The sequence below is a fragment of the Indicator indicator genome, chromosome 6 (assembly GCF_027791375.1).
Source record: "Indicator indicator isolate 239-I01 chromosome 6, UM_Iind_1.1, whole genome shotgun sequence".
Lineage (NCBI taxonomy): Eukaryota > Metazoa > Chordata > Aves > Piciformes > Indicatoridae > Indicator > Indicator indicator.
The window spans coordinates 40139979-40164250 of record NC_072015.1 but is presented as its reverse complement, the minus strand read 5'-3'; the positions used below and the strand labels follow the sequence as shown (position 1 = coordinate 40164250).

The 24272-nt window shown below is 54.6% G+C and overlaps 1 protein-coding gene across 1 annotated transcript in view; it reads right to left on the bottom strand.

Annotated features, from left to right (window-relative positions):
• Nucleotides 1-21545, bottom strand: part of MYOM1 (myomesin 1) — a 40131-nt gene extending 18586 nt beyond the window's left edge. Inside the window, exons 1-16 of the mRNA XM_054381528.1 lie at nucleotides 21148-21545; nucleotides 18635-18772; nucleotides 15386-15596; nucleotides 14136-14293; nucleotides 12360-12452; nucleotides 11952-12040; nucleotides 11787-11849; nucleotides 10950-11114; nucleotides 10118-10279; nucleotides 9702-9843; nucleotides 8754-8953; nucleotides 7563-7619; nucleotides 7087-7211; nucleotides 3844-4027; nucleotides 1235-1409; nucleotides 471-619 (exon numbers count right to left, since the gene is read on the bottom strand). Coding sequence (XP_054237503.1) covers nucleotides 471-619; nucleotides 1235-1409; nucleotides 3844-4027; nucleotides 7087-7211; nucleotides 7563-7619; nucleotides 8754-8953; nucleotides 9702-9843; nucleotides 10118-10279; nucleotides 10950-11114; nucleotides 11787-11849; nucleotides 11952-12040; nucleotides 12360-12452; nucleotides 14136-14293; nucleotides 15386-15596; nucleotides 18635-18772; nucleotides 21148-21545 — 2509 coding nt within the window. The remainder of the gene's footprint in view (nucleotides 1-470; nucleotides 620-1234; nucleotides 1410-3843; nucleotides 4028-7086; nucleotides 7212-7562; nucleotides 7620-8753; nucleotides 8954-9701; nucleotides 9844-10117; nucleotides 10280-10949; nucleotides 11115-11786; nucleotides 11850-11951; nucleotides 12041-12359; nucleotides 12453-14135; nucleotides 14294-15385; nucleotides 15597-18634; nucleotides 18773-21147) is intronic.
• Between the last annotated feature and the right edge of the window lie 2727 nt (nucleotides 21546-24272).

The window sequence follows — 24272 nt, the reverse complement described above, 5'->3', positions numbered from 1 at the left end:
GGGTGAGGATGGTGCACAGCCGACTCTGTCCACGCTTCGTGACCTCATTGATCTCTGTGGGTTAGTCCAGGCAGGGGCAAGCAGCCTCCCATCCAGAGGGGAGGACAGGCAGGGTTAGGAAGGTTTACAAGAGCCACCTGGCACTGATTGTTAGGTTCAGTTGTGGAGGTCAGGAGCTGGTGTGCATCAGGGGTGACAAACACCACAGAGGTGATCAGCACCACAGCAGTAAGCAGAACCACATTCCATGGCCCAGGACAGCTGTGACGTGAACTTGGCAGTGCCCTCTGACAGGGAGCACCTGAAGAAGACTGGATGGGGAAGGTGAACAGGTCCACAAGAGTGCAGTGCCTGAAACTGGCTGTGAGAGCAGAGGAGCTACCAACCAGTGATGGTTTGTGGGCAACACTGGTTACAGAGAGTGGCTGCAAACATCTTTACTGCATTCAACACCCAACCCAGCTGAGTGCAGGGAAGAGCAATGGGAGAGCCCTCACCTATGGCTGCCTTCACCTCGATGGGCTCCGAGTCCTGGGAGAACTCACTGAGTCCTGCTGCGTTGACAGCCCTGACTCTGAAGATGTACTGCTCACCATGGGCCAGCCCGTGGCAGATGAACCTGCAGCAAACCAGAGGAGCAATTAGCAAGTGTGGCACAGAAAATACCAAATTTGGGTGGAACCAGAAGGTCTTCAAGGCCCCTTCCAAGCCAAACCCTTCTGTGCACTGTCTTAGGGGAAAAATGAAAGGGTTCTTCCCTACAGTTTCTTCTGCTTTTACAAACCCATGAGGCCAGACAGCTGTGGAGTAAGAGAGTGATTGGACTTGATCTTGAAGAGCTTTTAGAAATGAAATGAATGATTCCATGGAATGAAGGCCATGGAATGCAGAATGTAGCCAAGCACCTCACTCACCTTCCAAGCTCATCCAGTCCAAACCCCCCTGCAGCCAGCAGGGACATCCCCAACCAGAGCAGGCTGCTCAGAGCCCCAAACAACCTGACCTGCAGTGGTGCCAGCCATGGGGCAGCTCCCACCTCTCTGGGCAGCCTGGGCCAGGCTCTCCCCACCCTCAGTGTCAAACATTTCTCCCTTCTCTCCAGCCTCAATCTCCCTCCTGGGAGTCCAAACCATGTCCCCTGGGCCTGGCACAACAGACTCTGAGAAGAAACCTGCCCCCAGCTTTCTTCTCAGCCCACTGAAGCATTGAAAGCCACCAAAAGGTCCCTCATTACCTTGTGCCTTTCACAGGATTGTTGTTGCATGGTTCCCAATGACCAGATCCAACCAGACTTGACTCAATGTAGTACCCAACCAGCTCCTTGGCATCTGGGGGCTCTGCCCAAGTGACAAGGACTGAGGTGTCTGTATTCCTCACTGGCATAACACGGCCAGGAGCCTTGGGAATGTCTGTGGGAGAGAAGCAGATATCAGGGAGCAAGCATCCAGCCAGGACATACACAGAACACCATTCTTAGGGACATTCTCTAGGAGACCAACAGGGCAAAGGCAGATTTAGCCCTTCAAAGCCTCCTCTGATCTACATTAAGTAGGGCAGGACAACAGGACAGGACCAGTAGGTTCAAGCTCCTAATGGTGAGGTTCCTCACCAAGTGTAGGGTCCTGTCTCAGGAAAGGAACAACCTCCTGCACCAGTGCAGCTGAGGGGGAACCTGCTGGGAAGCAGCTCCAAGGAGAAGGACCTGGGAGTGCTGGGGGAAACAAGGTGCCCAGGAGCCGGCAAAGTGCCCTGATGGCCAAGAAGGACAAAGGAGTCCTGGGGGACGCAAAGAAGAGAGTGGGCAACAGGGCAAGGGAGGTTGTCCTGCGTCTCTGCTTTGCCCTGGTGAGGCCACAGCTGCAGTGCTGGGGCCAGTGCTGTGCTCCCCAGTTTCAGAGGGACAGAGAACTGCTGGAGAGAGTCCAGGGGAGGCTGCAAAGCTGCTGAGGGGCCTGGAGCAGCTGTGTGAGGAGCAAAGGCTGAGAGCCCTGGGGCTGTGCAGCCTGCAGAAGAGCAGCCCCAGAGGGCATCTGAGCAATGCTCAGCAAGAGCTGAAGGAGCTGTGGGGGGCAAGAGGCTGGGGCCAGGCTCTGCTCAGTGGTGCCCAGGGACAGGCCAAGGGGCCAGGGGCACAAACTGGAAGGCAGGAGGTGGCAGCTGAGCAGGAGGAGAAAGTTGTTTGGTGTGAGGGTGCTGGAGGCCTGGAGCAGGCTGCCCAGAGAGGTTGTGGAGTCTCCTGGTGTGGAGAGCTTCCAACCCCCCCTGGGCACTGTGCTGCTGGGCAAGCTGCTGTGGGTGCCCTGCTGGAGCAGGGGTTGGGCTGGGGGAGCTCCAGAGCTCCCTTCCAGCCCCACCCTGCTGGCATTCTGGGATTGCTTCTGATTGAGGGCATTTCCTTCCAGTCAGGCTTAGTCCATCCCCTCCTGCTGCACATCTGCACCAGGGATGTGACTTGGAGCTTTCTGACAGGGAAAAGTGTGCTGGGTGCAGACTGAGGAGCTCTGCAGCTCACGGGATGAGTCACAAACCAAGCTCCTGTCAGGCACCAGCTTGCTCCTGAGATGTTTTCCAAGAGGAATTGTTTTGCTCCCCAGGAATTGAGTTCCTGTGCATCCACTGCTCTGGAAAGTGCAGGGAGATGAAGCCAGCAGAGACAGGCTGGGAACTGGATCAGGAGCTGCCCCACAGATTGGAAACAATGAGCTGGAGAAGGCGTAGCTTCTTGTGCTTTGCTGTGGGGAACATCATGGCTTTTCCTGCCCTGGAATCAGTCTGCATGGATGGAATTCCTGCCTGTTTGGATTGGCAGAGCAGGGAGGTGAAGCTCTGCTTGGTTTCAGTGAGGGCTCTGAGGAGAAGCGTTTTGGTGCTTCCTTCCCTTTGCCTTTCCTCTCCCACTGGCCGCAGCCTTTCAGGCTGTGGGCAGCCTTTATCTGCAGCTGGACTCCCTTGGTCTGCAGCTGTCATCTGAGTAGGTGTTAGAGGGTCAACAACCCAACCCAAAATGGGTCTAGCTAGGGAGGAGACATCCCTGATGGCTTCTGGTACTTGAGCTCATGGAATCATGGAACCATAGAGCCATTGAATCATGGAATCATAGAATGGTTTGGGTTGGAAGAGACCTTAAAGACAGAATCATAGAATTGTGGTACCATAGAACCATGAAACCGTGGAATCATAGAATGGTTTGAGTTGGAAGGGACTTTAAAGATAGAATCATAGAATCATGGAATCATAGAATCATGGAATCATAGAAGCATGGAATGGTTGAGGTTGGAAGAGACTTTAAAGATAGAATTTTAGAATCATGGAATCAGGAATCATGGAACCATAGAATGGTTTGAGTTGGAAGGGACTTTAAACATAGAATCATAGAATCATGGATTCAGGAATCATGGAACCATAGAATGGTTTGAGTTGGAAGGGACTTTAAACACAGAATCATAGAATCATGGAATCAGGAATCATGGAACCACAGAATGGTTTGAGTTGGAAGGGGATTTAAACATAGAATCATAGAATTGTGGGATCATAGAACCATGTAATGGTTTAGGTTGGAAGGGACCCTAAAGAATCATAGAATCATGGAGCCATGGAATGATGGAGCCACAGAATCATAGAATGGTTTGGGTTAAGAGGAACCTTAAAGTTCACCCGGTTCAAACATCCCCTCTATGGGCAGGGACACCTCCCACCAGCCCAGCTGGCTCAAGGCCTCATCCAGCCTGGCCTTGAGCAGCTGCAGGGAGGGGACAGCCACAGCCTCCCTGTGCAGCCTGTGGGAGCTGCCTGCAGCCAAGGGAAGACCCCCTGTGGCGCTGCCCGGCACGGAGCCACACTCACCCAGCTTGTCGCCAGCCACGGTGGCGGCGGTGGCCTCGGAGGGCTGCCCGACGCCGGCGGAGTTGCAGCAGCGCACGCGGAAGCTGTAGGCCTTGCCCTCGGCCAGGTCGAAGAGCGCGAAGCGAGGCGAGCGCACCGGCGTCTCCGTGTTCACCCGCTGCCAGTCCTCCGTGCCTGCCACGCACTGTCGGCACGGCCGGGGCGTGAGGCCCTCCCAGCTGAGCCTCCAGCCCTGCACCCTCCCGCCCGGCCCACGCCTCCCTGGGCCTTACACAATCACAGACTCGGTTGGCTTGGAAGAGGCCAGGAGTCAGGGAATGTTTGGGCTGGAAAGGACTTCTGAGATCATCAATCCAACCACAACTCTAGGAGCAGGGAAGTCCTTCTGCCCTGTACTCAGCGCTGGTTAGACCACACCTTGAGTCAGTACTCAAGGTCCAGTTCTGGGCTCCTCAGTTTAAGAAGGACATTGAGATACTTGAATGTGTCCAGAGAAGGGCAATGAGGCTGGGGAGGGGTCTGGAGCACAGCCCTGTGAGGAGAGGCTGAGGGAGCTGGGGGTGTTTAGCCTGGAGAAGAGGAGGCTCAGGGCAGACCTCATTGCTGTCTACAACTACCTGAAGGGAGGTTGTAGCCAGGAGGGGGTTGGGCTCTTCTCCCAGGCAACCAGCAGCAGAACAAGAGGACACAGTCTCAAGTTGTACCAAGGGAGGTTTGGGCTCAAGGTGAGGAGAAAGTTCTTCCCAGAAAGAGTAATTGTCCATGGAACGTGCTGCCCAGGGAGGTGGTAAAGTCACCGTCCCTGGAGGTGTTCAAAAAGGACTGGATGTGGCACTTGGAGCCACGGTTTAGTTGTCAGGTGGTGCTGGGTAATAGGCTGGACTTGATGATCTCTGAGGTCTCTTCCAACCTGGATGATTCTGTGATCCTGTGACCCAGCAGCCCCCTGCACACAGCTCTCAGGCCATGTCCTTAAGGGTCTCCTCCAACTGTCTCCAGGCGTGGTGACTACCACCTCCACAGGCAGCCTGCTCCAGTGTCTGACAGCCTCCAAGATCATCCAGTCCAACATCAACCCAACACCACCACGGCCCCTGAACCATGTCCCCGAGTGCCATGTCCCTGCAGGGGACACCCACAGGGATGGGGACTGCAGCACCTCCCTGGGCAGCCTGTTCCTATGGCATGAGCAGGAGTCACAGCAGGTGGAGGTTGCCAGCTGTCCACCTACTGCAGAAATCTTGCTGGCTTTAAGGTACCAAAGCTAAAGTCCTCTCCAGCAGAAGGAAGCAGTGTTATTAACTACATCTAGTTCTGGACCACTTGCAAAACAAGTTCTGCAGACATTCAACATCACAGAGTCAGACACTGGTTTGGGTTGGAAGGGATCTCAAAGATCACCCAGTTCCAGTCCCCTGCCATGGGCAGAGACACCTCCCACTAGCCCAGCTTCCTCAAGGGCCCATCCAACCTGGCTTTGAACACCTCCAGGCTTGGAGCCTCCACAGCTTCTACCATTACCACACTGCTCTTGGGTCACCCTGCATGGTTCTGGGGTGGCTTCCAGAATTAATGAGGACCTGACCTTCATTTTCCATCCAAAAAATAAGACCTGAGCTGTTTTTAGGCCTGTGGGTAGCAGCTCTCTGTCCCCTGCTCACTAACACCAGTAATCAATGATGATTTTCCCCCCTTTGCTTCACATGAAGAACATTTTCTGGCTTCTGAGGGATTTCAAAGCTTTCTTAGATGGAAACTCAAAAATGTATCCTTTCATCCTCCCCCAGCCTGTTGCTAAGTGAAACTCATTTATTTAGACTAGATTTTGTATGAGGGATGAAAAAAAAACCACATAAAGGGAAGCTATTTTTGGCTCATTTGATGACACCTCAGGAGTGACAGGGAGAAAAGTTGGTGAGCCATGAGACAGAAGTAAAAATGGTGGTGGCCTGAAGGATCTTCTAGGCTGGCAGCCATGAAAAAAAAAAAAAAAAAAGCAGGAGACTGAAATTAAAACAGATTCTGGTCTGGAACAGACCTTTTGTTACCTTCTTTGAGCTGCTTGAGATCCAACAAGGTAGAGTCCTGCATCTGGGAAGGAACAACCCCATGGACCAGGACAGACTGGGGACTGACCTACTGGAGAGCAGCTCTGGGGAAAGGGACTTGGGGGTGCTGGTGGGATGCCCATGAGCCAGAAATGTGCCCTTGTGGTCAGGAAGGCCAAAGGCATTCTGGGGTGGATTAGAAGGGCTGTGGTGAGTAGGTCAGAGAGGTTCTGTCCCTCTGCTCTACCCTGGTGAGGCCACATATGGACTATTGTGTCCAGTTCTGGGCCCCTCAGTTCAAGCAGGACCTTAAGGGTACTGCTTGAAAGAGTCCATCCCAGAGCCACCAAGCTGCTGCAGGCAGTGGAACATCTCCTGTGAGGCCAGGCTGAGGGAGCTGGGGCTCTGCAGCTTGGAGCAGAGGAGCCTGAGGGCTGCCCTCGTTGCTGGGGATAAAGATGTGCAGAGCTGGAGCCAGGCTCTGCTCAGGGATGTCCAAGGATAGGCCAAGGGGCACTGGGGGCAAGCTGGAGCAGAGGAGGTGCCACGGGAACAGAAGGGAAAACTTTGTGACTGTGAGGGTGCTGGAGGCCTGGAGCAGGCTGCCTAGAGAGGTTGTGGAGTCTCCTTCTCTGGGGAGCTTCCAAGCTCACCTGGATGTGTTCCTGTGTGACCTACTCTGGGTGCCCCTACTCTGGCTGGGGGTTGGACTGGATGATCTCTAGAGGTCCCTCCCCACCCCACCATGCTGGGATGTGACTTTGCTCTGTGCTTTCTCTTCACAGAGGGAGCTGGTCAGCCTGTGGGCTGCAGGGTAGGTCACTAGCCAGCTCATCAAGGGACACTGCAGCCTTTGACACCTTCTCATCTACTTTCCCATCTCCTGTCTTTTAGTTCCTCCTCTTTTACCTTAATCTACAGTCACAGTTCTCTTGGTCACCTTCTAGTCCTGGCCCTAGTTTGAAAGTTCCAGGTGGAAATAAATTCATGGAATGGCTTGGGTGGGAAGGGACCTTCAAGATCATCCAGTTCCCCCCTTCCCTGCCATGGGCAGGGATACCTCCCACCAGCCCGGGTTGCTAAAGGCCTCATCCAACCTGGCCATGAACACCTCCATGGAGAGGATATCCACAGCCTCCCTGGGCAACCTGTTGTAGTGTCAAAGTGCAAAGGTTCTGCTTTTGCCCCCTTTTACCTTTTCCACATAGTACATGATGCCCTCGTGGCCCCGCTGCCCAGGAGGCTTCCAGCTGAGCACCACGTAGTTCTTGGTGGCTTCGATAACCTGTAGGTCTGTAGGTGGGCCAGGAACAACACCCTCTGAAGAGCAGGGGAGAAGAACAGGAAAGGGATTGGGACGGAATTCCTCCAGATTTAGTGCCATAAGTGAAACAGAGGAGGGGGATCAACACCCTGCTACAGGAACTTGATACTTTCAGAATGTAGAATTAAAGTTCTGCTAAAGCTTGGGCTGAAATGTCCTTCTCCAGGCATGGTTATCTGCCAGGACCTGAGTAATGAAACCTCAACTCCACCACCAAGCTGGGCTGAGTGACTCTCAGCACAACAAACTTTCGGTAGGTGCCAAAGTCCACTGAACCCACTGGGAGTTCTCCTCCTTACTCAACCAGCTTCACCTTGGACTTTGGTAGGCCAAAGGGCTGTGTTTACCTGCAGGTTCCTCCTCAGTGACAATGATCTGGCCAGTCCAGGGAGCAGAAGGGTGACCTGAAACAAACGGCAGAGGTGTCATGGAAAGGGAAGACTTCAGAAACCTCTGAAATAAGGAGAAAGATAACTACTATGGCTCAAAACTAACATGAAAGTCATCTAAGCTCCGTTTTTGGTTGCTGTTGTCACTGTTGCTTATGTAGCAACCTGGTCACCCAAGGTGGTCACCCAAGCTAGCTGTGGGCTGGGGGGCTGGAACTGGATGATCTTCAAGGTCCCCTCCAGCCCAAACCATTCCATGAATCTATGAAACACTAAAGCAGAGAGCATGGGATCTGTTGGGCATTGTGCCAATATTGCTGCAGGACTTTGATCACCACATAAGCACAGTCTGTGGCTGAAATCATCCACACAGTCACAGAATGGGTTGGGTTGGAAGGGATCATCCAGTTCCAAGCCCCTGCCATAGGCCGGGACACCTCCCACCAGCCCAGGTTGCTCAAGACCTCATCCAACCTGGCCTTGAACACCTCCAGGGAAGGGGCATCCACAACCTCCCTGGAGGATCTGCTCAGCTGCTTTGCTGGCTGAACAAACTTGAGGTCTCTGTAGCTCCATGGTGCCTGTGAGCTGGGAGCAGAGAGCATCGCAGCTGACAGTCCCAGGTGCAAAGAGCTGCCGGGTGATTCCTCCCTGCAGAGCTGTCTTCAGGGCGCTCTGGGTTTGCACTGCTCCCTCTGGTGGGGTTTCAAAGCCTTCTCAGGAGGTTGTCATCTGGGTGAGGTTTTAATGAGCTGGGACTTGTTCTGACTGGGGAAGAGGAGGCTGAAGGGAGACCTCATTGCTCTCTACAGCTCCCTGAAAGGAGGCTGACATGAGGTGGGGGTTGGGCTCTTCTCCCTAGGATCAGGTGAGAGAAGGAGAGGATTACCCCAGGGGAGGTTTAGGTTGGACATGAGGAGAAATTTCCTTGCTGCAAGAGTGGTCAGGGATTGGAACAGGCTGCCCAGGGATGTGGTGGAGTCCCCATCCCTGGAGGTGTTCCAGAAACCTGTGGCCATGGCACTTGGGGACATGGGCTGTGGCCATGGTGGGGTTGGGTTGGTGTTGGAGTGGATGATCTCAGAGGGCTGCTCCCACCCAAGCAGTTCCATCACTCCTAAAGCTGTGGGGCAGCCTGCTCCACCTTACTTCTCAGCCTGGCTCTGTCAGAGGGGTCCAGGGCTGCCACGGGCGGTGAGACACGCGACGGGAGGCTGACGCCGGCGCTGTTGACGGCGCGGACGCGGAAGGTGTAGGAGCGACCCTCCACCAGGCCGGTCACCGGCAGCCGCGCGAACTTCACCGGCGTCTCGTTGCACTGCGTCCAGTGGCTGGTGCCAACCTCACACCTGCACAGCACACATGGCCCAGAGAGTGACGGCAAGGGAAGGACCCAAACTCGGGGCAACCACCGACCTCTAGAGCTTCAGTTTGTCTTCACTGGCTGCTCCACAGCCACCTCCTCACTGGTGTTAGCTGGAGGTGACACTAAAGCAGCTGCACCAGGGGTTAGGGCTGAGGAAGTGTCTAGGCATGCACTAAATCCCTCACAGCTGCACCCCTCTTCTTCCCTCAGCTGAGGAGTCCCCATCCCTGGAGGTGTTCCAGAAAGGTGTGGCCATGGCAGCTGGGGACATGGTTTGGTGGCCATGGTGGGGTTGGGCTGATGATTAGAGTGAGTGATCTTAGAGGACTTTTCCAACTTTAACGACTCTGTGGTCAACAGGAACATGACCTAGCAGCTTGGGAAGCCCTATAGCACCTCTGTTGTGATGCCAGGCTGAGGGAGTTAGGGTTGTTCAGCTTGGAGAAGGCTCCAGGGAGACCTTCTTGTGGCCTTTTAGCACTTAGAGGGGCCAATAAGAAAGACAGGTGCAGGATGAACAACCCCATCTCTCCCAGCCTGAGGCTGAGGGAGGAAGAAAGATGTCACCATTTCTATCAAGTTAGAGCAGACCCAGCCAATCTAGACCAAACAAAGTCATTTTCTGGCCATCAAGAAGAACAAAATCACCAAGCAACCATTTCATCCCCTTTTAGGGTCTTGAATGAAGAGGAGCAGCAAGATGAGACCTCCAGCCCCATGTGCCCACTGACCTGTCAATGAAATAGCCAAGGATGGGGCTTCCTCCATCCACAGCAGGCTGCTTCCAGGAGACAATGACATAATCTTTGTTGGCATCCAAGCACTGCACGTCCAGGGGGGCACCTGGGGCACCGGGGACCTCAGCATCAGCATCTGTGAGGACAGAGAGGGACATTCCCAAACCTGAGCCATGGGCCTTCCACAAGGGTCAGGCTTTAAGCATCGAAATCCATCCCTCCTGAGCCAAAACACCAGGTTCCATCAAGGCCAGGCTGGATGAGGCCTTGAGCAGCTGAGTCTAGCTGACTGAGAGCTGCCCCTGGGCATGGTGGAAAGGCTGGAGCAGATGAGCTCTGAGGTCCCTTCCAATCTCAGGCATTCTATGATAACTTCTGCAGTGAGTTTCCCTCCCAAGCCCGTGTCCTACCTCTCACAAAGACATAGCTGCTGTACTCCTCATAGTAGTCTCCCATCACCACCCGCAGGGTGTAGAGGCCTTCATCTTCCTTGTTGGCATGGGGCAGTGTCAAGGAAGCTCGCTCCCCGCTCCAGTGCATCTGCACCCACTTGGATGGTGTAAGGAGGACACCTAGAAACAGAGATTTTCATGGTGAGAGTTTGCTGGATCTACTGAGGAACAGCTTCTGGTTAAGGAGAATATATTGGACCATATCAGAAATAGACAACAGTGTACAGAGTCATGGAATTGCCTGGGTTGGAAAGGACCTCCAAGATCATCAAGTGCAACCATCAACCCAACACCACCATGACCATTAAGCCATGTCCCAAAGTGCCATGGACACTTTCTGTCCTCAAACACAGCCATAAATTGCAGGCAATTCTGCTCCCATGCCACTGGAATAAGTTGCCCAGGGAAGTCATGGAACCTCTCTTCTGGAGGTGTTCAAGGCCAAGTTGAATAAGGCCTTGAGCAACCTGGTCTAGAGGAGGGGGTTTGAATGAGTTGATCTTTAAGGTCCCTTCCAACCCAAACCATTCATAGGATCACAGAATATCTTTGGTTAGAAGAGACCTTTGAGATCACCCAATCCAACCTTTGACATGGCACTGAAGGGGCACCACTAAACCACGCCCCTAAGCGCCAGGCCCAGATGCCACTTTGACATCTCCATGATTCTACGAACTTCTCATTGAGAGAAACTGTTGAGTGTTTGGAGCTGTGAGGTGGTGGATTCAGCTGTGCAGCCCCAGGGCTGGAGGTGCAGAAGCTGCCATTCCGCCCTGCTCGAGCTCCTCACCGTTGCGGTACCACTCGATGCCGGGCGTGAAGCGCTTGATGTCAGGACTGATGACCACGCTGCAGCCCAGACTCATTGTCTCTCCTTCCCTCCCAAAGGCCACATCAAACTTGTCAACAAACTTGATCTCAAACCTGGAAGCGAAGCCATAAGGGGAAACTCCAACTGTGGGAGGGAGAAAGGAAAGAAATTAAGACAAGAGAGTCCTAGAATGGCTCAGGCTGGAAGGGACCTCAGAGCTCATCTGCTCCAACCTCCTGCCATGGACAGGGAGTCTCAACCAGACTCAGCTGCTCAAGGCCTCATCCAGCCTGGCCTTCAACAACCCCAGGGAAGTGGTAGCCACAACCTCTTTGAGCAACCAGAGCACTGCTGGCCCCTGGGGAGCTTCTCAGCACTCAGCACCCCCAAGTCTCTTTATTCAGGGCTGCTCCCAACCCACTCTGCACCCAGCCTGGATTTGTGCCTGGACTGGCCTGACCCAGCTGCAGGACCTTGCAGTTGGCCTTATAGAACCTCATGCAGTCGACACTGGCACACTCCTAAAGCCTGTCAAGATCCCTCTGGATGCCATCCCTGCCCTCAAGTGAGTCCAGCAGCACACAGCTTGGTGTCACCCCAAACCTGTTGAGGCTGCCTCAATGCCAATGCCCATGTCACTGACAAAGCTATTGAACAGGACAGACCCCTGAGGAGCTCCACTTGTCACTGGTCTCCCCTTCATGGGTGTTTAGTTCTGCTTTTGTGACAGAAGCAGGAAGCAGCTTTGCAGTCCTTTGTCAGGATGTGCCAGCTGCAGAGGCATGTCCACCAACCCAATCATGGAGTGCAACTTACGGCCCAGAGGCATGGAGCCAGCTCCAGGGCGCAACAGGCTTGCATCAACTTCTCCTTTGTATCCTAGAAAGGAAAAACCAAACCAACTCTGACCACTGGTACCAAGAGCTGAGGGCTCTCTGAGCCCCAAAACCAAAGCAGGAAGGGGAGGTTCTCCAAACTTACTCTTAACCACAAGGGAAGCATATGCTGAAATTTCTCCTTTCACATTCATGGCAGAGGCTCGGTACTGAGCAATGTCATCAAAATCACACCTGAAACAGAGGGGGATGATGAGCTGGGCAGGCTCAGCACTGCTGGAGACCTTTCTTCTAAGTGAGGCTGGATGGAGCCTTGAGCAACATGGTCTAGTGGAAGTCCCTGCCCGTGACATGGGGGTGGGAACTGGATGATCTTCAAGGTCCCTTCCAACCCAACCCATTCCATGAATCTTTGAAAGCCAGAACCACAGAGGCCCAGCTCCACAGCCCTGGAACCTCTCAGATGGCCAAGAGGAACACTGACATTCTGTAGGTCTCCATCCACATCATGCTTCAGCAGAAGACATCAGTGCAGCTCCCTGGAGGCCCTTACGTGCTGATGTGCAGCGAGTGCAGCCCGTAGCGGCTCTCGATGGTGTACTTGCCAGGGTGAGCCTGCACGTCGATGGGGACATTGTTCTTGTACCTGGGGAGAGCACAGACACTGTCAGAACCAGTGGCTTTCACCAGGGACCTGGACAGGTCAAGGGCTTGGTGTTGCATAAAATGGCTCAGGTTGGAAGGGACTTCAGAGCTCATCTGCTCCAACCTCCCCACCACGCCCAGGGACACCTCTCAACCAGACTCAGCTGCTCAAGGCCTCATCCAGCCTGGCCTTGAGCACCCCCAGGCAGGAGGCAGCCACAGCCTCCCTGGGCAGCCTGTGCCAGACTCTCACCACCCTCACACTCAAGAACTTCTTCCTCAGCTCCAGTCTGATCCTGCTCTGCCTCAGCTCCAAACCATTCCCCCTTTGCCTGTCTCCAGACACCCTTAGGAAAATTCCCTCTGCAGCCTTCCTGCTGGTCACACTCTTGATGTCCCACAAGACACCTTTGGCCTCCTTGGGTACAAGGGCACATTGCTGGCTCATGGTGAACTTCTTGTCCCCCAGCACTCCCAGATCCTTCTCCTTGGAGCTGCTCTCCAACAGCTCAGCCCCCAACCTGCACTGATCCATGGAGCCTTTCTTCCCCAAATGCAGGACTCTGCACTTGGCGTTCTTCAATCCCATCAGAATGTTCTCATCTCTAAGTTTTCTCCCCAGGGCTGGGCAGCATTTGGATGCTGGTGGCCATCACCTGGTGTTGTAGCTGCTGGCAGGCAGGTGACCTCCACTTTTGTCTTCATTGTCAGGTTAGGGAGAAGGGATGGGTTGAACCCTCACTCCTGCACATACAGGGCTGGTGTGTGAGGAGCACCGCTCGGTATTTCTGGCAGGGTGAATTCCAGCAGAGCCAAGTCATGAGCTAATGTTGGCCTGCAGCCTCCCACTGCCAGCATGGCTCCTGTTGCTGGTGTCACATGTCTTGCTTCTGCTTCTCCAGCTGCTGCTCCCAAGGCAGCCACAACAGCTGCAGCAGACAAGGCTTTACTGTACAGAAAGCTTGTGGAGCTTTACTGTACAGAAAGCTTGTGGAGCTTTGGCCAGGAGCCAAGCTGCCCATGCAGCCACTCCAGCCCCAGTGACAGCTCAGAGGGACATGGAAAGATTTTGAGCATCAGAGGAAAAGGAGGTGAAGGACAGGGCTGTGAGTGGGGGCTTGATGGACAAAGCTGGTGGAGAAGCTGCATTGAGAAATCGTCAATGCCAATGCTCAGCAGAGAAGGCATCACCCAGAGAAGATGGCAGCCAGCTTGGGTGGATAGTCTGAAGACCTCTGCACCTGGCCTTGAACACAAGTCCTATCAGGGGCAGCTGAGGGAGGTGGGATTGGTCAGTCTTCAGAAGAGGAGGCTGAGGAGAGACCTCATTGCTCTCTACAGTTCCCTGAAAGTAGGTTGCAGTGAGGTGGGGGTTGGGCTCTTCTCACATGCAACAAGTGACAGGACAAGAGGAAACAGCCTCAGGTTGTGCCAGGGTAGGTTCTGGTTGGATAAGGGAAAAATTTCTCCACAGGCTGCCCAGGGAGGTGGTCTCCAGGTCTCCCAGGGATGGGAGTCTCCATCCCTGGAGACGTTTCAAAGCCAGGTGGATGTGGTGCTGAGGGAGGTGGTTTGGTGGTGGCTCAGCAGCAGCGGTGGGGGTGTGAGCTCCAAAGTCTCTTCCAACCTCAGCACCTCTGTGACTCTGTGAGAGCAGAGAGCAGTGGCATGGTGGCCAACTCACCAGGTGACACGGGGCTCTGGCCAGCCAGCCACGGAGCAGTGGAAGGTGACAGTCTGCTCCTCCCAGACGGTGTGTGAGCGCGGCTCGATCACGAACTCGGGGGCGTGCAGCAGCTGGTCCCGGTTCAGCTTCCTGCGGAAGGCCTGGGTCTCCTCCAGCTGCAGGGCAAACACTGCTGCCAGGGGCTGCCCACTGCCCCTGGGCACCAGCTCCAGCAGCTCCCTTAGCACACACAAAGCAGGGCTTTAAGAGCAGGAGAAAAGCCGCCTCTTTGGATTGGAAATTAGAGACAGACAGGCCTAGAGTCATGGAACGGGTTGGGTCAGAGGGACCCTAAAGCTCAGCCAGCTCCAACCCACTCCCACACTTCCCACCAGCCCAGGTTGCCCAAGGCCACATCCAACCTGGCCTTGAAAAGCTCCAAGGAGGGGACATCCCCAACCTCCCCGGGCAGCCTCTCTGAGGTAGACATTTTGGCCAAACTTGTCCGCAGGCCATAAAACTCCAGACATTACCCCAGCACCTTCTTGGTGGCAAGGCATGGACATTGGCAGCTATTTCATCAACCATCCTCATCCATACAAGGATGCTGTTCCAATCAACTGGGTGTGGGCATCACCTAAGATGTCCCTCTTCTCCCAGCACATCAGAAGCATTTCTGGTGCCTACCTGAGGCACAGAACCTCTTTTCTTATCCACCTGACACCATGATGACAAGACAGAAAAGATCACCTTTCAAGATATTTTGGGGTTTGCCACCATTACTGTGATGGTTCATGGCTTAAATCATGGAATGGAATTGTTTTGGTAGGAAGAGATCTTGAGGATCATCAAGTCCAACCATGAACCAAGCACTGCCAGAGCACTATTAAATCCATGGCCCTCAGCACCACGTCTCCAGGACTTTGAAACCTCTCCAGGACTGGGGATTTCCAGGAACTCCAGGACTGCCCTGGACAGCCTGGGCCAGGCCTTGACATCCTTCAAGGGGAAGAAATTGTTCCTTCCGTCCAACCTAAACCTGCCCTGGTACAACCTGAGGTCAGTTCCTCTCATCCTGTCACTTGTTCTAAGAGGAGAGACCAGCCCCACCTGGCTCCAATCTCCTTCCATGGAGCTGTAGAGAGAGGTCTCCTCTCAGCATGCAGAATCCTTTTTAATTCCTTTGGTTTTTGCTCCATGGCCAGGCACTTCCAAGACCCACCACAGTCCTGTGCTGTCACATCCCAGATGCTCCTTCCCCCCTTTACCTTCCTCTGCAGGGCCACACGCTCAGCAGACTCCCGGACCACCACTTTCCTCGACTTCTTCTCATGATGCTCCTCTTCAGAAGCTGTCTTGGCCACCTTGCTGACCCTCACCCCTTCACCCGTGGCAAAAAGGTTCCTCTGGGCAAGGTAAGCAGCACTTTCCTTAATCCTTTCCTCTTCTGTGTCTGTGATCCCACTCAGGCTGACTTCCCTGAAAGACATTTAAAGGGACAGCCTGGTGGGCAATGCTGAGGGCATGCTGCAGGGATACCTTTGATCAATGAGCCAATTGCAGTGGACATTCCTCCTGCATGACATAGACCCATAGCTTTGGCTTGGAAAGGACTTCGGAGCTCATCTGCTCCAACCTCCTGCCATGCCCAGGGACACCTCTCAGCTAGACTCAGCTGCTCAAGGCCTCATCCAGCCTGGACTTGATGGAACACCCCCAGACAGGAGGCATCCACAGCCTCCCTGGGCAGCCTGTGCCAGACTCTCACCACCCTCACACTCAAGAACTTCTTCCTCAGCTCCAGTCTGACCCTGCTCTGCCTCAGCTCCAAACCATTCCCCTTGGCCTGTCTCCAGACACCCTCAGCAAAAGTCTCTCTGCAGCCTTCCTGCAGGATCCCTTCAGGTCCTGGCAGGCAGCTCTAAGGTCCCCCTGGAGCCTTCTCTTCTCCAGACTGCACACCCCCAGCTCCCTCAGCCTGGCCTCACAGCAGAGCTGCTCCACCCTTGGATCATCTTTGTGGCCTCCTCTGGTCTCTGTCCAGCAGCTCTGTGTCCTCCTTCTGCTGGGGACACCAGAGCTGGAGGCAGGAGTGGAGGTGAGGTCTGAGCAGAGCAGAGTCAAAGGGCAGAATATCCTCTCTTGCCCTGGAGTCAAGAGGCAGAATATTCTCTCTTGCCCTGCTGGCCCACACTCCTCTGGATGTGGAGGGGATGTGAAGGTCGTTATGGTGCCCAGCTCACTGTGGCCTGAAGTGGCTGGGCTCTTCGAGGCATTGTGTCCATGACCACATGCCAATGCTGCAGAGGTCCCTGCCACATTCCACTCAGATATTTATTGTTGTGTGGAAGATAACAGCTGAAGGCCTCTGACCCACCTGCACCCTGAGCGTCACTCCAAACCCCCTGCCTGCCCCATGTGCTCTTTGCCATCAGCACACAACCATTCCCTGGCAGAGCTCAGCTCTCCAGGCAGCTGCTGCCCATGCTGCTGGAAGACCTTCAAGTGCAGCGTCACCATTTCCATCGCTTTGTGCTGCTTTGGAGCCCTCAGGTTCTGCTCAGAAATGTTTCATTGCTTCTTGCTCCCTTCCCAGCTCTTCTCAAACACCCACCCTGACCCTTGCAAGGTAAAATCCAGGACAACAGCCACTGTTCCAGGGCAGTGACTGGATCAAAAACTGGCTGACTGCTGGGCCCAAAGAGGGGTAGGGAATGGAGTGAACTCCAGCTGGTGGCTGGTCACCCATGGTGGTCCCCAGGGCTCGTTGGTGTCTTTATCAATACTCTGGGTGAGGGGATCCAGGCACCCTCAGCCAGTCTGCAGATGGCACCAAGCTGGGTGGCTCTGTTGGTCTGCTGGAGGGGAGGAGGCTCTACAGAGGGACCTGGCCAGGATGGATCCACGTCTAATGCCAATAAGATGAGGTTCAACATGGCTAAGTGCTGGGTCCTGCACTTGGGTCACAACAGCCCCAAAAAGGCACCAGGCTTGGGGCAGAATGGCTGGAAACTGTCCAGTGGAAAATAACCTGGGGGTGCTGACTGACATCACCTAGAGATGAGCCAGCAGTGCCCAGGTGGCCAAGAAGGCCACCAGCAGCTGGCCTAGATTAGCAATGGTGTGGCCAGCAGGAGCAGGGTCAGGGGAAGAGGTTGGTTCCATCTCCCAAGGAACAAGTGACAGGACAAGAGGAAATGGCCTCAGATTTTGCCAGGGGAGGTTTAGGTTGGACATGAGGAACAATTTCTGCCCCAGAAGGGGCCCAGTGCCTGGAGAGCTTTCAAAGCTGAGGAGATGTGGTGCTGAGGGCCATAGTTTGGTGGTGACCTGGCAGTGCTGGGCTCATGGTTGGACTGGAGGATCTGAAAGGTCTGTCCAACCACAATGGTCCCACAACTACATCCCAAAGCGCCCAGAGCTCACTTCAACACTCTTGCAGACTCTGACTGTGCCTCCCAGAGCTGTTTGGAACCAGAAACAGCAATGATGAGCAAGTGTAAGTATTTAATGCTGTTGATCAAAAGCATCTGGGGATCACCACTGCAGATGACTGGGCTGAGCCTTCTGCTGGCCTGAGGGCATTCAGCAGCTCCCAGAAGATGCTTTCTGCCTGGAGGAGCAAGTCCACAGAGCGAAGTAGCTGAGATGTTAACTGGTGTAATTAAAGAGGAAATGACTCAGCTTGGCTTTGAGGGAGAATACTGCTGAGTGCAGAGAGCTCCAGCAATGTTCACACTAAGCATCCAAAGCTGCCTTCAGAGCCCTGCAGCTACAGGTGCTATGGTGAGAGAGAGGCTGTGCTGAAGTGAAGCAGATGAGACAGCAGAGTCCAGGGCAGGCTGCAAAGCTGCTGAGGGGCCTGGAGTAGCTCTGTGAGGAGCAAAGGCTGAGAGCCCTGGGGCTGTGCAGCCTGCAGAAGAGCAGCCCCAGAGGGCATCTGAGCAATGCTCAGCAAGAGCTGAAGGAGCTGTGGGGGGCAAGAGGCTGGGGCCAGGCTCTGCTGAGTGGTGCCCAGGGACAGGCCAAGGGGCACAGAGTGGAAGGCAGGAGGTGGCAGCTGAGCAGGAGGAGAAAGTTGTTTGGTGTGAGGGTGCTGGAGGCCTGGAGCAGGCTGCCCAGAGAGGTTGTGGAGTCTCCTTGTCTGGAGAGCTTCCAAGACCAGCTGGGCACTGTGCTGCTGGGCAAGCTGCTGTGGGTGCCCTGCTGGAGCAGGGTGAGCTCGAGAGATCCCTTCCACCCCACCACACTGGGTATCCATTTCCTAATTTGATAGAAAGTGACCCTGTGAGGTGCTCAAACCAAGGTCCAGCCACTGAACCTCATTTGTCTGGCTCCAGATGATCAGTCTGATTTTTTTTTTTTTTGCCACTTAGTTGACCTCTCTTTGTTTGTTTATCACTGGTGGCAAATCATCCCCTTGAGGTACAAGAGTGCAAAAACCAATCAATAAAAGGATTCATTAGGCCATAATTTGCTAATTAGCTCTCAAAAGTTGGACACCCAGCTGAACTTACCTCCCTGTGAAGATGGGTACCGAGTAGTCCATGGCTTCATTCTCCCTCTCCTCAGACACCACATTCTGTTTTGCTCTCTTTGCTTTGGGACTCATCTTGTAGGACTGATCTTCAGCCAGTAAACTGGAATCTTTCAGCCTGAAATACAGAGAAGATTGCTCAGTCCAGAGGAAACAGCTGGGCAGAAGCTCCAAAAGGACCTTAAAGGACTGATGGATGGACTCAAAAGATTGTGATCAATGGGCCCAGATGAAGACCAGTGACAAGTGGAGCTCCTCAGAGATCTGTTTGGGGTCCAGTGCTGTTTGACATCTTTGTCAACAACATGGACAGAGACATTGAGGCAGCCTCAGCAGGTTTGGGTGATACCAAGCTGTGTGCTCCTGGACTCACTTGAGGGCAGGGATGGCATCCAGAAGGCTCCTGACAGGCTTGAGGAGTGTGCCAGTGTCGACTGCATGAGGTTCAACCAGGCCAACTGCAAGGTCCTGCAGCTGGGTCAGGCCAGCCCCAGGCACAGATCCAGGCTGGGTGCAGAGTGGGTTGGGAGCAGCCCTGAAGGAAGAGCCTTGGGGGTGCTGGGTGCTGAGCAGCTCCCCAGGAGCCAGCAGAGCCCTCCTGCAGCCCAGCAGAGAGCTGTGTGCTGGACTGCAGCCAGAGGAGTGTGGGCAGCAGGGCAGGAGAGGGGATTCTGCCCCTGGGCTCTGCTCTGCTCAGACCTCACCTCCAATCCTGCCTCCAGCTCTGGTGTCCCCAGCAGAAGCTGGCGGTGGAGGATGGAACTCTTTGGAGCTTTGTGAATTCAGTTTGTAGACACCATCCTGTTTCTGTGCAACAAACTGATCCTCATTGCTGTCATCAGGTTCATTTCCCTCTTTTACCTTGGTTATTTCTTGCTGCACACCATAACCCCCAAGCCCTGCCCACAACCATCACTTAGGTGTCCCCAGGGAGGACTCTGCTTTCTTGAAGCAGCTTCTAATGCTTTGCCCTTTATGTTAAGGTGTATCAGTCTTTTATGTGCCATGTAGAACAGGATCTCCCTGGAAGAGAAAGTCACAGGGTGACACCCTCTCTAGTTCCACCCTGAGGAACAGCGTCATGACCTTGCAGCCTCATCTGATCTGCCCCCAGCTACTGTAGGAATGGTTTGCTGCAGGGCAGATGCTTGGTGACCCAAGTCTCATTTCTGGATGTTTTTTCCCATATTAGAAGATCAATGCCACTCTTTTCCTAGTCTCTTAGTCAGTGAGTGGGGAGTTGGGTGACTGTCACTGCTAAAGGAAATGTCGTGTGGAGGTGTACAAGCCACCTGGACACCATCAGCCTTTAGATTCACAGATTCCTAGAATGGGTTGGGTTGGAAGGGATCATAAAGATCATCCAGTTCCAACCCCCTGCCATGAGCAGGGACACCTTGCACCAAACCAGGCTGCTCAAGGCCTCATCCAACCTGGCCTTGAAGAGAACAACACTGTGAAACTTCCAAAAAGAGGGTCTGGTTTCATGTCTTCTCCTCAGAAAGAAAAAGACTTCAATATATAGGGTCTGTACTGGTCCCAGTGCTGTTCAATCTCCTCATCAGTGCTACAGACACTGAGATTGGGGCACCCTCAGCAGCTTTGGAGATGACACCAAGCGGAGTGGTGCTGTTGGTAAGGCTGAAGGGTGGGATGGAGCCATCCAGAGGGACCTGGACAGGCTGCAGAGGTGGTTGGGGGAACCTCATGAGGTTCAGTAAGACAAAGTGCAAGGTCCTGCACCTAGGTCAGGGCAACCCTGGATATCAATGCAGGCTGGGGGGATGAGATTGAGAGCAGCCCTAAAGAGAAGGACTTGGGGGTGCTGGAGAGGAGCCAGCAATGGGCACTGGCAGCACAGAAGGCCAAGGGCAGCCTGGGCTGCATCCAAAGCAGTGTGGCCAGAGATGGAGAGAGGAGGTCCTGCCCCTCTGCTCTGCTCTGGGGAGACCTCACCTGCAGGGCTGTGTCCAGCTGTGGGGACACCAACACAAGAGAGACCTGGAGCTGATGGAGAGGGTCCAGAGGAGGCTACAAAGATGATCAGAAGGCTGGAGAACCTCTGCTATGGGGATAGGCTGAGAGATTGGTGGTGTTCAGCCTGGGGAACAGAAGGCTCCAGGGAGATCTCAGAGAAGCCTTCCCGTACCTGCAGGGGCTTGAGGAGAGCTGGGGAGGGATTTTGGACAAGGACTGGGAGTGCCAGGATGAGGGACAATGGCTTTGAGCTGGGAGAGGGGAGATTGAAAGTGGAGAGGAGGAAGAAATTACTTGCAGTGAGGGTGGGGAGACAGTTGCACAGGCTGCCCAGGGAGGCTGTGGATGTCCCCTCCCTGGAGGTGATGAAGGCCAGGCTGGGTGAGATCTTGCGTGACCTGAGCTGGTGGGAGGTGTCCCTGCCCATGGCAGCGGTTGGAGCTGGATGAGCTTTGAGGTCCCTTCCCAACCCAACCCAACCCACGCTATGGTTGTTCCCAAGAGGAATCTACTCACCCCAGACTGTAGGCTTCAGAACCCAGCCTGTAGGCTGTAGCCAGCTTGTTGATGGACTCGGATCCATGCCTGTAGGCAGCTGAGCTGCTGCTGAAGGCCTCGGAGTCCAGCCCATAGGCAGCAGAGCTCTGCCTGGCAGCGGAGTGCTCGTAGGCTGCGGAGCCATGGCTGTAGGCTGCGGAGCTGTGGCTGTGGGCTGAGGAAGAGTCGAGGCTGAAGGCTGAGGCCTGGCGGTGTCCCCCAGAGCTGCGGCTGTAGGCTGCAGAGCCTTGTGCATAGAGAGCAGAGCTGCTCTTGGCCTGCTTGTGGTAGTGGCTGAGGGTGGAGTGCAGCTCCCGGTGGCGGTAGGCGCGGTCGTAGTGCTGCAGCTGCCGCTGGTGGAAGGGCAGGGACAGCATGGCGGCGGCTGCGCTGCTCTGCAGGACAGGGGCTGCAGCACAGCAGGCAAGGAAGCGTCAGCACACGGGAAACAGAGCTTACAGCCACAGCAGGCTTTGGCTGGGAAGAGACCTTCCAGGTCATGGAGAACAAACCCTGACCCAGCACTGCCAGGGCACCACCAACCCACGGCCCTCAGCACCACACCTCCACAGCTCTGAAACCCCTCCAACACTGCCCTGGGCAGCCTGGGCCAGGCCTGCACAGCCTTCTCCACGAAGAAATTGTCCATGTCCAACTTAACCCTCCCCTGGGGCAACTTGAGGCCACTTCCTTTCATTCCATCACTTGTTGCTAGGGAGAAGAGCCCAGCCCCCACCTGGCTCCAGCCTCCTCTCAGGGAGCTGTAGAGAGCAATGAGGTCTCCCCTCAGCCTCCTCTTCCCCACACTGAACACCCCCAGCACCCTCAGCTGCTCCTCCCCAGCCCTGTTCTCCAGACCCTTCCCCAGCTTGGTTGCCCTTCTCTGTTCCTGCTCCAGCCCTCAATGTCCCTCTTGCAGTGAGGAGCCCAGAACTGACCCCAGCACTCAAGCTGTGGTCTCCCCAGTGCCCAGTCCAGGGCACAATCCCTGCCCTGCTCCTGCTGCCCACACCCTTGCTGCTCCAGGCCAGGCTGCTGGTGGCCTTCTCAGCCCCCTGGTTTGGATGAGTGGCCATTCCCTCAGCCCAGAGCAGGTTCCATGCCCCCTGCCCTGTGTCTCACAGCCCCTGCCTCCCTTCAGCTGGGACAACACACAAGGGAAGCTGGGGGGCAATAAATGAACCCCTGCACCCTTTGCTTTGTTTTAGGGCTCAGATGTCTTCAGATCACAGCCACAAAGTCCCTCACAGCTCTGTGCAGCTGAGACAAAGAAAGGAAGCTCTTCGCAGCTGAGCATTACAGACTGAGCTTAAAAAACCCTGAAGAGATGAAATCTGCTGTCAGAAGCAGTACTTACCAGGGCAGCTGGGTGAGGAGCAGAAGAGCAGAGCAAGAGCAAACTGAGAAAAGAAAGAGGCAGTGGGGACGAGGGGTAAGGGCTGCACTTGAAGGTCCAGAACAAAAATAATGCCTGCAGTCAGTGGAATGTCAGAGCCCAAATCCAGGCCTTTTATGGCTGGGGGGGATAAATATAGCACTGGTGAGGAAGAGAGACAGACACCGATACTCTCTGCTAGCTCTGGCCACTGCCAGGAGGCTCCCACCGACAGCTCTGCCTTGGGACTGACCTCTCCGAAGCTTCCACCAATTCACCATTCCCACTCAAAAGGCCTCCAAGGAGCCTCTCCCTTACTCACATCAGATTTAGCAGGGGGAAAAAAAGGTTTGTGTCATGAAGCAGAAGGTAGGAACTAGGCCCTGTACCACCATTTGCCATGCCATGGGAACATGAATGATGCATGGGCTCCTTTTTGATAGGGTCCTTCTTTTTGGAGGGAACCTGGGGGGCTCCCAGGGGATCTCTGGAGGGTCCTGAAGGGGTTTGGGGGACTCTCAGTGAGGTTTAGGGGGCTCTGTATGGTCCCCACAGTATCTGGGGTATTCTATGATTCTATGGAATTGTGGTGTCTCAGGTTTTGGAGTCCCAGAGGATTTGGGGGTTCTCAATCTGCTTTTCAGTGTCCCCCACATGCCCAGAACCCCCAGGCCATGTCCACCCTGGCACGTCAAGGGAGTCTGAGGGCATCTAGGATGGTTTTGAAGGTAGCAAAGGGAATCTGGGCACAACTACAGGAGATCTGTGAGCATCTAAAGGGGTTCCAGGGACCCCAAAAAGGACCTTGAAGCCAGTGAAGGGGGTCTGGATACACGTAAAGTGGGTCTGGGAGTATCAAAAGGTGTTTTGGGGTCATCAAAAGGGGTCAGGAGGCCTCTGGATTTTCTCTTGGGGCCTTCTGGTGCGGGTCTCTGGAGGGTCCCAAAGGAGTTGGGGGGGACTCTCAGTGAGATGTAGAGGTCCCTGTTGGGTCCCCACAGTATCTGGGGAGTTCTATGGAGTTGTGGACTCTCAGTGAGATGTAGAGGTCTCTGTGGGGTCCCCACAGTATCTGGGGTGTTCTGTGGAGGTATTGGGGTCTGAGAGGATTTGGGGGGGTCTCACTCTGGTTTTTGGTGTCCCCCGCATGCCTGGAACCACCAGCCATCCCCCCCGTACCCATCCCCCACCCCACCCCCCCCCCCCCCCGTCTTTGAAATGACCCCCCTTGGATCTCCTCTATTATATATAAAGGCTTCTAAAATACAAAACTCAGTTCTAAGTAGAGCCACCCAGGGGTTTGGAAATATAAATTATGTGGATACAAATTAAAAATAGTGGATTTCCCCTTCTGTGTCTTGTTGGGTTTTTCTTAATCTGAATGCAAAAAACTCTGAATAGAGCCCAGCTGAGCTGCTCCCCCCGCACGGGAGCAGGAAGCGCCCGGGCAGTGTTCAGTGCTGCCACCTTGTGCTTAACCGTCGACACTGCAACTGCGCCGCGGCGGGCGCCGCCCTGTCAGTCCCCGCTGCGGCTGCCTCGTCTCCAAATTCCCTGAATGCGCTTGCAATGCCTGAAAAATATTTGGAGGATCATAGAATTGTCAGGGTTGGAAGGGACCTCAAGGATCATCCAGTTCCAATCCCCCTGCTATGGACAGGGACACTTCACACCACAGCAGGTTGCTCAGAGCCTGGCTGCAAAAACCTCCAGGCATGAGGCTTCCACC